Source organism: Pteropus vampyrus, unplaced genomic scaffold (genome assembly GCF_000151845.1).
Source record: "Pteropus vampyrus isolate Shadow unplaced genomic scaffold, Pvam_2.0 Scaffold238, whole genome shotgun sequence".
Lineage (NCBI taxonomy): Eukaryota > Metazoa > Chordata > Mammalia > Chiroptera > Pteropodidae > Pteropus > Pteropus vampyrus.
The window spans coordinates 1,499,822-1,512,802 of record NW_011889019.1 but is presented as its reverse complement, the minus strand read 5'-3'; the positions used below and the strand labels follow the sequence as shown (position 1 = coordinate 1,512,802).

Below are 12,981 nucleotides of genomic sequence, written 5' to 3'. Positions count from 1 at the left end.
TCCCGCATTTGGATTCCTCTTTTGTGTATCTCTTATGCTTGGGTTTAAATATACAGTTGCACTTCTTCCCCATGAAAACTGAACAATATCCAAGTACTTTTTGACCTCATCTCTCACTCAAAATCTAGAGTCTTTGTTTTTCAAATGAGAGATGAAAAAACAACATATGTTTTGGACAAACTAAAAATCAAAACTGCAAAAACAAATTTTGAACCCATACCTATCTACGAATTCAGTCTTTCTCAGAAGAACAGTAACATCAGGCCAGAAGCCAGATCCAATTTGTAAGAAATAAACCAATAAGTAAAGATTAAGCGGTAATCGTAGAACAGGGCATGGGCATTACTGATTAGATGTGTTTGTTAATTACATCTAAGCCCATTTGTCTACAAGATGTCTATGTGAAAGAAATCTTCCATTATTATGAAGCAACCTTGTGAACAAACTCTGTCCTTTAGGCTCAGTTTTAAAGGGAACGAGGCAGTAGCCTGGGAAATGGACACACACTTGTATTCATTCAGGTGTGTGAACATGCAATACTGATGAAATACACGTGTATGTGCACACACGTATTCCCTAAGGATTTCTGAGCATGTACAAGGTGTCAATATGGATTCACCGTATTCACTTGGGGCTTCACAAAGGCCACATGCAGTCCAAAGGGAGGGGTACACTTGTGGCTCTGTTGCACGTTAGGGGTTGCCCAAGAATTAGCATCTAGTGTTCCTGTTTCATTTCCTGGAGATGCCCTCTGTCCTTACTGTGCCTCTGACCTGCATCTCTGTTCCATACTGGCAGTGTGCAAGAGGGGTAGATGGGCCAAGGGCATGGTTGAGAGTGAGGTCTGCCATTTTAAACCCCTTGAACTCTAGATTAGGAATCAGGACATGGGGCATTAGGTCCTTGTTCTCACCTGTACAAAGGTTATGTCTAATGTCCGTTGTGGTTCTAAAATGCCATAACGATTGTGAGCACTCATCACTGCTCTGGGCTTCAATACCCTGCATATCTGTCTGCTGCTGTTTACTTTTACATTTACTTTGCAGTTAGCTTATTTGTCATCCGTTTGACTGTCCATCCATCCATCCATCCATCCATCCGTAAATGTTTACTGTGCATCAGATCCTGTGCCAAGTTCTCTGACATCATTCTTCATTTCTATAGTCTGGCATTTTGTTGCCTCTAATCTGCTACACCCTGGAAAGCTAGATTTCTGAATTGATTAAGGATTCGGTGTAAAAAGTAAATACGGAATGAGTAAGTAAATCATGCCCATATGACAGAACAGCAAGTAGTTGATTATGACAATTAAGGCGCTGTAATTTATTCGATGAAAATACAGAATAAAGAAGATGGTACACTCTGATTTCAAAGATGTATATATATGAACACAAGAACTGGAAGGGAATGCATGATAATTTAGTTACGTTTTATGGGGTGATAGTTGATTCTTCTCTTTTTGAATTTCCTTTGCTTTCATATTGAGGTTTCCATTTCTCGTGCTTTGGGGCAGGCATTCATTCATTCAGCAAACGTTTCCAGTTGCCCATCACTGTCAGGCCCAGCGGGAGATTTTGTGGTTCCTACTCTCAAGAAGCTTCAGTCCACTAGGAGGAGACAGTGATGCAATGAATAAATTGCCTGGGAGGAGGATGGGCAGAGGAGGTATAGCTCAGGCGAAGGAGGTTTTGAAGTTTTAGTATATGCTAAACTCTACAGTTGGCACCTCTGTGAAATAGCCACAGGAAAGCTATTTGGTCCCAGTTACATTAATAGAAGCTCGGCAGGGTCTTGGCACGAACACACCTAATATCTACTGTTTCACCGAAGGTCAACAACACTGAGTTATTTATACTTGTGATGGGGACTGAATCCATAGTCCTTTTGGTCTGACAAGTGGCCTGGCTACCGTCCCCACCACGGCACCTGTGGCTCTCCACTCTCCCACAGGAGTTTTTGTTGGAAAAATGGTCCCCAGGTGAACGTGAACTACTAGTACTACTGAAATAGCCACAAGAACTCGGCCTTTGGATAAATTAAAGTTTGAAATATTGAGTTCGGGTGTGGCTCAGAGTCTGCTCTATATAGAAACAAGGAAAACATAACAGTCAAGCCAGAATTTAAGAGTTTTGAATAGCTTTTTATTGACTTTGGTAGTTTTCATTATTCTTTATTCTTTTTTATATTAAGAGTCGGAAGGAGACACTTATATTTGAGGTGCAACTTTGCTGCCATTTATGGGCGAATATATGTAGGATTTGGGAATTGGGATAGTCCTACAACATGTCAAGGGCCTCCACATTCACAATGGCCACAGATTTAGTTTTTTTGGCGTTTTCTGTAAGTGAGCTACAGGACTGAAAAAAGCAGCCATTCTCATTGTAAACTTTAAACTTGGGCTCATTACCAGACCACACTCCTGCAGTATACTACAAAAAATATTTTAAAATAAATTCTGTATTTATTGTATGAATAACATAATTACATTAACTCACACTTTATTATTATTATTATTATTATTATTATTTTAACACACTGAGCTTTAAAGGTACAAAGCATCTGACTCCCTTTACCTGTGAGAAACCCTGGTTCTCTTCAGTGGCAAAAGGAAAGTGTCTCCTGTCCCATTAGCCAGGATGGGTGCTGTCAGCAAATCAGGACAGAAAAATTTTAAATACGTGTCGAGGTTGGACTGGCTTTCTTTTCCAAGCTGAATTATTCCCTCAGCGCCCATTTTAGGTTAAATGTACTTGTCTCCCTCTCTTCACCCCAGATTGCAGGCTCTTCATTGAGTCATAAAGTGAGCCCCAGAGATGTAAAGTGAGCCGCTCAGAGTCGCCGGGGCAGTGAGCAGCTGCACTGAGGCCAGAGTCCAAGTCTTGCTCAGCCTGCTTTATAAGATCGCACAGTCATCAGCTGTGCTATTTTTGGGAATTCCTGCTCAGAGTTGCTGCTGCTTTCGTCAGACTGCACACATCTCAAGGGGAACCACTTCCTCTGTATGGTCCAGAAACAGGTGGAAAATGGCAGTGCATCCACGGGTTTCTTAACGAATGCGCTCATTCTCATGTACCTTAAACGGCCTTACATTTTCAAAATAATGCTATTCAGAATAATATAAAAGAAGGTCAGGCACAAGGCTCTGACTCTTCTATTTGCTGGATCAATGAATTCTGCCCCCTTCATGCCCTCAAAGCCATGTCTTGTTCATCTCTCAGTCTCTCACTGTGGTGTAGGAGATTATGAGCTTGTGTGTTAGATTGGTAAAGCATTAAGAGGCTGGATGTGCATAGTGCTGGGGTGGGTATGTGAGGGAGCAGGCGTGGCCTTACACTGCTGGTGAGTATAAGTCCATACGACCTTTTTTGGACGGCAGCTGTTCACATTTTTTTCCATGTGCTTCCTCTACAACCTGAACCCCACTTCTAGGTGTCTGTTCTAGAGAAATGCACACACCTCACAAAGAGGCATGTACAAGAATGCTGACTGCCATTGGAAATGAGCGGACTCTCTGGCGATAGGGAAATTGCTCGGTAACCTGTGAGGCACCCATTCTTTGGGATGCCATGGAGCAGTGTGACAAAGTGAGGTGGATCCACGTATGCTGCTCTGGAAAGATCTCTAAGACGGGCTATTTAGTGACAAAAAGCAAGCTGCTCAGTAATGACGTGCGGTGGATGGACTTGATTCGTGGGGAAGAAACATACGTGTAAATATGGGGAAAGACTGGAAGGCCACACACCGAAGTGTGGTGACTATGTCCTTCTGTGGTTGGCAGTTGCAGTGAGTGTCGGCTTTTTCTTTGTAGCATGTTTGCATTGTAATTTATTTAACCCCTCCCCATGGATGAACACTGGGGGCTTCCAGTGTTCTGATGACAAACGATGCTGCCATCAATATGATCGGACGGATGTCTTTATGCACTTCTGCAGGTATATCTGTGAGATAAACTCCCGGAAATGGAATTGCTGGGTCAAAAGCAACTGCACTGGTAATTTGATAGAAGCCATAAAATTCCCCTCCATCGGCGTTATTCCATTCTGCGTTCCCATCAGTGACATAGGAATGTACCTTTAAAAAAAATCGAGGTAGAATTCACGTAATGTAAAATGAACCATTTTTATGTGTACCATTCGGTGGCATTTAGTACCTTCACAATGTCGTGTGAGGGGAAGACCTTGGTCTGCGATGTTTGAAAGTGCTTTACGATGAGAATGCATTTATGTGCTCCTCGTTTAATTAAAAGTGAAAAAGAAAAATTAGAGGGTAGAGCTTCCGAGTCAGACAGCTCTGGGTCTGGATCCAGGGACAGGCCTTCACTAGTTGTGTGACCTCAAGGAAATTACTTATTCTACATGGGGCTCAGTTTCCACATCTTTGAGACAGAAAGAAAAAAAAAACTTACACTGTGGAGCTAATGAGAGGGTTAGATGCATTCCGGTGGGAAAAGCAGCTGGTCCATCGCAGAGGTGAGGTGTTGCTTCCTTTCTCCCCTGTGCATTCTGGAGGTAATGAATTCAGAGGCTCTGGCCTCAACAGCACGAGTTCAAATCCCACCTACCCCCTTTTTCTGTGCCATCCTAGGCAAACGCTTTCATCTTTTTGAGCCTCAGTTTCAATGTGTAATATGGGGAGAGAAGGGTGTGGTGAGGACCAAGTAAGGTAACACATATGAAGGGCTTGAAACTGTGCTTGAAACCACAGTACACGCTCTTGAAATGGGGCTGTTAGGATGTTTGCCAGCCCCTGGCCTAGTGGCCTGCACCCTAGGTGCCCAGTGGTGAAGGACCCCATGAAGCTGTAATGCCTGCTTCTCTCTGTTCTCTGACCCAGGGCCATTGGTGCCAATCCTCTGTACTGTGACTGTCACCTCCGCTGGCTGTCCAGCTGGGTGAAGACAGGTTACAAGGAGCCAGGTATTGCCCGCTGTGCTGGGCCCCCAGACATGGAGGGCAAGCTGCTCCTTACCACGCCTGCCAAGAAGTTTGAATGCCAAGGTGAGCCCAAGAGCATGAGAAAGGGGTGGCGGTTACTGGGTTTCGTCCCTACCTCCCACTGTTGGTGGCCACAAGACCTGCCCAACCCTGGCTGGGCCTTCCAGATGCTCCTGTGTCCCTGTGGTGACCAGCTGGGTGGGAGGGTCAGGTGCAGGAATGAGGCACCTGTGGCTTGTTAGCATGGCTGCCTTCTCATCTTGACATAACATGAATGAAAAAAGGCAGGCAGAAAATCTCAGGCTATAAGTAAGGGCTTTAATCCTTCCCTGGGGTTATATAAGGAAAATAAAAATAGCAGCAGCATTGCTGGAAGCCCCGAGCCTCTCAGCAGTGTAAGCACTCAGGCCTCCCTTTGGTGGAATTGTGCTCAGCAATTAGCTTAAATCCCTGAGCCACTGGACGCAGCTGCAACTCTCCTGACATTTGCAGAAATACAGGGCCTGAGCGTAATCGGAGGTTTGTAGTTTGCTCTGAAGGCAGCTCGCCCTGGACATCTATAAATGCTTGTTCCGGGATTGATTGATTGACTGACTGACGGCCCAAACCCCAGGAGCCCTGCTGAGCAGAGGGAGGTGTCTGAGTGGCTGCCCCAGGCCCAGCTTTGTGTGCTGGGGGACAGCCGGAGGAGTGCACTGGAGGCTGTGGGGCACGGCCTCTGCCCTCTACAAGCTCATACACCACCATCAGAAATGAAACTGACAGCCACAGGTTAATGAGGAGGCCCTGGGCCACCCCGGGTGCATGATCCTGTCACAGGGACAATAGTTCAGAGGGGCCCAATCTGTGGCTTGGCTATTGGCTGTTGGCTATTTCAACAATTTAGGTTGAAACATTTGCTCAGGATTTATTTAATCAGATGAGATTGGTACCGGTGAGAAGTTTTTGTTTTTGTTTTTTAACTTTTTATTAAAATACAACACACATAACAGAAAAGTACACTGATCGTAAGCGAATGACTCTGAATTTTCACAAACCGAACATACCCAGGTAACCAGCACCCGGATCAAGAAGCAGAAGTCCACCTGTACCCAAGAAATCCCCTCACACTTCATTTCAGTTATTACCAAAAAGTGTTTGTTTCTATTCATACTCATGCCTCTTCAGCAGAACCGATATTTCTCCACTTAAGGAGTCTTAAGAGGAAAACTGAGTTAGCTGGCTATTCTCACTGTTTATTCTTGTGAGGCCCGAATGTCCCCCACAGGAGGTGCCTAGGGAGCTTAGCTGCCAGCTCCTTGTCCACCTCCAAGTTCAGGGGAAGGGCCACCAGTGAGTCCTGGAGGGGCTGGAGAAGGTCATGCTCATAGCTGGAGAGGCGACAGGACAGGGTCCTTCCCCGTTCAACCTTGGAGAGAAACAACTTCAAGGCCAATGGATATTTTCCTCCTAAGTGTGGCCTCCTCACAGAGCTGAGTCTTCTCTCTGCCAAGGTGGCCACCCGAGTCATCCTGACCAGCAGATGACACGGCTGGGGGTAGTTGCCTCAGAAGGGTGTGAGGGGATCAGAAAAGGTCAGCTGACTTAAGCGCTCTCACACCGATGGCCGCGCCCTGACTGCCATGTGGAAGGCCCCTGACATGTCCAGCTCCAGCCCATTAAGCACTTTTTGCAGATTAGCAAATTTATAGTCCCTACAGCTCCCTGGGGCAGGGGCTGTTGTTAACCCCATTTTACAGAGTAGGTTCTGGAGGGTGCAGAGGGGGACTGTGAAAGGAGGGTGAACATGACCCAGAGGAAATACAGGGAGCGGCAAAGGTCTCCTTGGGGAGAGAGCTTCCCACCACCTGTTTCTCAAGAGCTGGGACGCTGGGGGTGGGAAGGTAAGGGGCTCCTTATCCAGCACCCTCCTCCTTACACTAACACCCCCACTTGCCTCAGGTCCCCCCACCCTGGCTGTTCAGGCCAAGTGTGATCCCTGCTTGTCCAGCCCGTGCCAAAACCAGGGCACCTGTCATAATGACCCCCTCGAGGTGTACAGGTGTGCCTGCCCCAGTGGCTATAAGGTGAGTGGAGGCTGAGATGCGGGGGGAGAAGGGCTGCTTGAGTGTGCGGTAGGCCAGGGCGGAGTCTGTCTCGTTCCCCACTCTGCCCACAGTGCCTGAGAGCAGGGCCTGGCCCGGAGCAGGCGGTTGAGTGAATGTTTAATCAATGACCCAACATATGAATGAATGAGCAAAGAACACCTGGGACAGACAAGCCAAGCTACTGAGGGGGCTGGCTGGCTGTTGGCTCACACTAACCCCTGGGTCTCCCTGGGGTCCCTATCACTCGGTCCGTAGGGCCGAGACTGTGAGGTGTCTCTAGACAGCTGTTCCAGTGGCCCCTGTGGAAACGGCGGGACCTGCCACACACAAGAAGGCGAAGATGCCGGCTTCACGTGAGTTGCCTGGAGGGGCTGGAACCTGGGGGGCAGGGTGCTGATGGAGGCCGGCACCCAAGCCTCAGTGCCCTCCTCCTCCAAATGGATGGTCAGCAGCACCACCGTCACCCTGCCTCGTGCTCTGGGGGGAGATGGGGGATGGGCTCAGAGGCAGCAGACGGTCCCCAGAGGCCTCTCCACACCCACTCACACCGAGCCCCTGTTGTCCAGGGGCAGTGAAAGCAGAGTGATTAGGGGGAGCCAGTCGCTCGGCAGGCAGGGTGGGGCTGGGGCTTGGAGCTGAGCCGCCCATTCCTGCCCCTCTTTCTACTTTTGCCAGGTGCCACGAGGGTCTTTTGATGGCACTCAGACTCCATGGCCAAGGGCATATGCAGTGGCAGTGACAAGGGGCATTTTGGGGGCATTTTAAACCCTTATAACCTCCACTAACCTGAGGCCTCTAATGGAAGCCAAATGTCTGTTCATTGTGCCAGTGCTACCGGCAGGCAGGGCCCTTAGCCAGCTCCTTCCTGTCAGGCCACCACCCAAATCCCTCCATACAAGGGTGGGGAGGCCTACCCAGAGGTGGGAACAAGTCCTGGTCACATCCTCCGCGGCCTTTTCCCCCACCGCCCACCCCGGCCCCACCCCCATCATCTCGTGGGTCACCCTGATCACACAGGGGCAGCCGATCTCCCACTGCACAGTGAAGGGCTGGCCCTTACGACGCGTCACTCAAGTCCTCCCAGTGTGGACATCACCACGCAAGCCCCACACTGACCCTCCTTCCCCCAGGACCCCTCAACGAGCCCCCCAATTCTCAGAGCTATCCCAGGTCCAGAGCTTTTCTGAGAAATACTTGGTATTTAGTTGCTGAAAATAAATTGCCAAACTGGCTCTTCAGAAAATGATGTTACACCTCCTGGCAGAAATGGCCAAACCTGTCTTTGTAAACCCAAATTACCAGGTATTAGAAAAGAAACACTAAATGGCTTCCCAGCCCATTGTCACCTTGGAAACGGCGTCCTTACGATAGGCTTTGTCTTCCTCCGGGCTTGGGCAGCAGCTCCTTTAAAGCTCCCTGCTCATTCCCTGGAGTCCTTGGCCGGGGGACCTGTCTGTGGAGAGTTGGGGGCTGAGAGGACACCCCCAGAAACTCCCACTGCTGGGCAGAGAGGGGGTACAGCTGGGGGCGGCCCCTTTCATACTTTGCAGCCATACAAGTTGGGGGCCATCAGGTGGGCTCTATATGTAGAAAAGGGGTGGGCGCCTTCCTGAGTTACCCCTCAACCCTGAGGCTTAAAAGGGCCTCCTCAGTTATTCCCTCCAATCTCCTGGGACTTTCTGAAATACAAAGCTAATCTCTCAGCCTGCTTGAGCCCCCTCTGCTGTCCCCCACCAGTCTTCATGGGGGAAAATTAAACTCTAGGACATACCCCACAACGGTGGGCTTCAAGCCTTTTTGCTCATATACCACCCCCCGCCAAACAAAATGTTAAAACTACATACCCCCTCACACATTCTTAGAGTGACGGAATTTTTCATTGTAAGTTTAATTTTTTGTTGCAAAGAAGGTAATTGTCGAGATATTGTAAATATTATTAACATTTAAAAATAAAATTATCACTCTTTTATCATTCTCAGTGGAATCTGAATAGCACAGCAAATTGATACCGTTTAAAAATTACATGAACAAACTCCTCTTTCACAATTGGAACATTTACCTTATTCTTTTTTCTTCTTGAACTAGTATTTCCATTTTCCTCCCCATCCCCATTTTCCAGATAACGTTATGTTTTCATGCTAGTCTTTTCTTGAGTACCCTGCTGTATTTCTCTGCCACCAATATGATTATATAAATTTAAAGTTTTTTTCTTATTTTTTGTGACCATAAGCCTCTGATTAAAAGTTTCTTTTGTACTGAGTTATCATTATAATTATCAATAATATACACTCGATCAGAACATTATTGTTACAAAATTTGATTGATAATTAGTACACATAAAAGCAAAATTTTATTAGACCATCTCTTAATGAGATAGAGCTTTTTTTTTCTTCTCTTAGTTGGTTCATGTGTCCACGAGCAAATCTTACAGAATGAGAGGATTCAGCAGCCTACATATATATGGATAGGTATATATAGCTATAAATGCTGAAAAAGTTTGTTCACATAAATAAACTGATAGAATTAGGAGTATTGCCATACCATTGAAGTCTTTGAAACTCTTCTGAGTTTATGTGCCAAAAACTCCAGAGTGATCTGTCATCAAAAATTATTTTTAATGCTCTATCAGCTGACCATTTCATGAAGTCTTCCTTCAATTATTTTTAACACAGGGAACTGGAAACTTCTTGACTCGCAAAAAACATTTTTTCATTCACTTTCCAAAGATCAATATTCGTTATTATCCCTTTATTTGGGTCTGAGGATTTTAGGCCCCAGGTATGTCCCAGCTTGGACTTGGGCTGGAGAGGTGTGTGTGCCTTTCTGGAGTTCTGGGGCAGGTCGGTCTAGAGGAGAGTTTGCAGAACTTGATCTGGAAATTAATTTCTCAGTCCTCCCTGACTCACATACCCCTTGGAAAACCCCAGGTGCCCCAGGGTAAGGTGTGCCTGGTTTGAAAATCACTGATTTCCAGGGCCCTCCACAAGCTGCCCTTGTTTACTCCCCAGCCCCATTCTCACCTGATCCCTGAAGTCAGTGCTCCCAAAGGCCTGGACTATCTGGATGAGTAGGACACCTCCTCCCAGAGGACTCCATCCACAGGTCCCCTCCAGGCTTTTGCCCATGCCTCTGCCCCCACTGTCTTACCTCCCCTTCCTGCTCTCCTCTGTGAGGGTCCTTGACTAACTCATCACCTCCTCTAGGAAGCCTGCCCTGAACACTCCCCACAGGGAAGAGCTAGGTGTCCTCTGCCCCTTTGTCCACCCTCTCTAGCCTCAGTACTGCACCGTCCTGATACTGCCTCTCCTCTGGTCACCTGTCTCCACATCGTCTCTCCCACTTGACTGTGGAGGGCAAGTCTTCTTGTTCACCTCTAGCCTAGCACCTAGCAAGAGCCTGGCCCAAAGTAGGGACCAAAACTCCGGTTGATGATATTGATCAGTGGCCACAGGCTTCCACTAGTATCTCAGGAAGGCTGCTACCCCGGCCGTGGGGGCACCCGCCCTGCTCCTCCTCTGCTCTACAGGTGTTCTTGTCCCACTGGCTTTGAAGGACCAACCTGTCGGGTGAACACAGATGACTGTGTGGAGCACGCATGTGCCAATGGGGGCATCTGTGTGGATGGCGTGGGCAACTACACCTGCCAGTGCCCCCTGCAGTATGCGGGTATGTGGGATTCGATGTCTGTGGGGAGGTGAGGGCTCGTTCCTGTGGACAGAAGGGCTGGGGCCCTGCTTCAGTGTCTGCAAGGTTTCTGCTGGGTCAACCACTAGGAGCACAGTGGAGGCAGCTTCTTTCCTGCCTCTACCTCGTTCTTTCCCCAGGAAGGGCCTGTGAGCAGCTGGTGGACTTCTGCTCCCCAGATTTGAACCCATGTCAGCATGATGGCCAGTGCGTGGGCACCCCGGATGGGCCCAGGTCAGTGTTGCCCATTTCCAGAGCCAGGGAAGGGCGCAGCTGCCAGGTCTCCTCCCCTCCACCCCTCCTCCTTCCTGCCCCATTTCCTCACCTGTCCAGTGGGCTTGGTCTCAGCCATGCAGGGCTCCTGCGAGTCAGTGTGAAGGGGGGTCATGGGGATGGCTTTTTGGCCAGACAGACCTGGGGGCACAGCATGGATGGCTGAATGGATGGCTTGACCACTGAGCCTCAGTTTTCTCATCTGCAAACTAGATGCACCAGAAACTTCCTCCTGGGGTGGTTGTAAGGATGGGATGAACAAATTTATGGAAAGCACTTAGTTCCATGTCCGACATCTGATAAATGCTCCATAAATAGTTATTATCATTCCAGAGTCATGATTTGTCATCCCCAGTTACAAAATCCCTAAAACTCTGAAAACCAAAAGCCAGCTTGATAGCATAATTGGATCTAACCTGAACGTATTTGGTGACCTGCACGGATATGGGGCTACTTCCGGGCACTATTTATCCATAGTTATGGGGACAGTTTATATATGAATATATGTAATTTTGCTGCAGAGATATGAACAGGTTGGACTAAGGGACGGCCCCAGATCCCGCTGGCCTATTACACGATATACAGTTTTGGGCACAGGTATTATTTTTCCAAAACCCTCAAAATTCTGAATTCTGAAAATTATCTGGCCCTAGGAAGTTTGAATAAGGGGTCCTTGACTATTGTCACCACTGTCGTTCCTGGCATATGTGAAAGTGCTTTGTCACTTGAAGGCTGTGAGTCGAAGGTCATGGAGTTTTAAGATGTAGCTTCCATCTGCAGTTTTGAAACGTAATGTCATTTCTGGGACCCCTGTCCCACCAGACAGGGCAGCACGGGTGGTCAGGGCACTGCTCCTTGAGGTCTGTGGCTGAAGGATGCAACCCCAGCCACTTGGGCTTGGTCAGGGCCTGGAGTCACCAGGGAGCCTTTGGTCCAGCAGGAGCCGCCTGAGGCCCATGGGCAGAAGGAGGGCTGGGGGATGATCGAGTCCTGGATTTGAGATGGGGGGGCTACCTGAGAGACTGTCCAAATGGTGGACAGACACTGCCCTCCTGGGTGAGCCGCCACGTGGGGTTGGCACGTCAGGCCAAAGAGCAGTGGCAGATCATGTGGCATGCCCACTCCTCAGAGAGGTTAGGCTTCCAGAGGTGGGATAAAGCAGGGCTGCACACTGTCCCACACACTGTGCTGTGGTTGTCCCGCACACCCAAGGCGAGCACACAGTGGGGCAGGGTGCATGTTCTCTCAACTTCCGGTCTTGGGAGAAAGATGATACTGACAGACACTCAGCTATGCCTGGTACTGACCTGGAACCCAACTAGTATTCAGTACATTCATTGGATGAATGAATGAAGAATGCATGCATGAGTGAATAACTGAAAATGAGGACTGGGTCGTGACTTTGCTACTGAAACACTTTTCAGACTGCCGCTCAAGACCCAATAGTGTCTTGTATTCAATTGGGTGGGTCAAGATTAGCATTAAAAAAAAGATGAGCATTAAAAAATAAAACAAAATATCAGAGAGCTTCATGCCATTTTACATAGTAAGGGTAAATATGATAGCATGAAAGTGGTTTCAGGGGTGTGTGTGTGTGTGTGTGTGTGTGTGTGTGTGTGTGTGTGTGTGTGTGTGATAGAAAGGTAGCTTGAAAAACACTAGGAATGAGAAAAAAAAAATCCAGGCAAGAGCAGCTACCTTCCAGGTTGTGGAGTTTGCAATTTGCAGTTTGCAGTTTGTAAGGGTTTGCTCAGGGATGGCTAGGGTGTTCACCAGAGGCTTCACAGAGGAGGTGAGGTCTTGGCCCAGCTGGACCAAGGCAGGGAGAGAGAAGAGGGTATTCCAGAATCAACTGGTGTCAAGGCAGGGAAGTGCCGGTGGGGCGGGGGTTGCTGCCAACAGAGACAGGTCTGACCACAAGGTGGATCTGATGTGGCAGGACAGCGAGCATCCTGCAAGGCTGTGAGGGGGCGGAGGCATGTGCCCTACATTTGACAGTCAGA

The 12,981-nt window shown here is 48.2% G+C and overlaps 1 protein-coding gene across 1 annotated transcript in view; it reads left to right on the top strand.

Moving 5' to 3' along the window:
- Window positions 1-12,981, top strand: part of SLIT1 (slit guidance ligand 1) — a 160,782-nt gene that overhangs the window by 138,907 nt on the left and 8,894 nt on the right. The window contains exons 26-30 of the mRNA XM_023519842.1: window positions 4,834-4,997; window positions 6,876-7,000; window positions 7,277-7,374; window positions 10,548-10,687; window positions 10,846-10,939. Of these exons, the coding sequence (XP_023375610.1) occupies window positions 4,834-4,997; window positions 6,876-7,000; window positions 7,277-7,374; window positions 10,548-10,687; window positions 10,846-10,939 (621 nt within the window). The remainder of the gene's footprint in view (window positions 1-4,833; window positions 4,998-6,875; window positions 7,001-7,276; window positions 7,375-10,547; window positions 10,688-10,845; window positions 10,940-12,981) is intronic.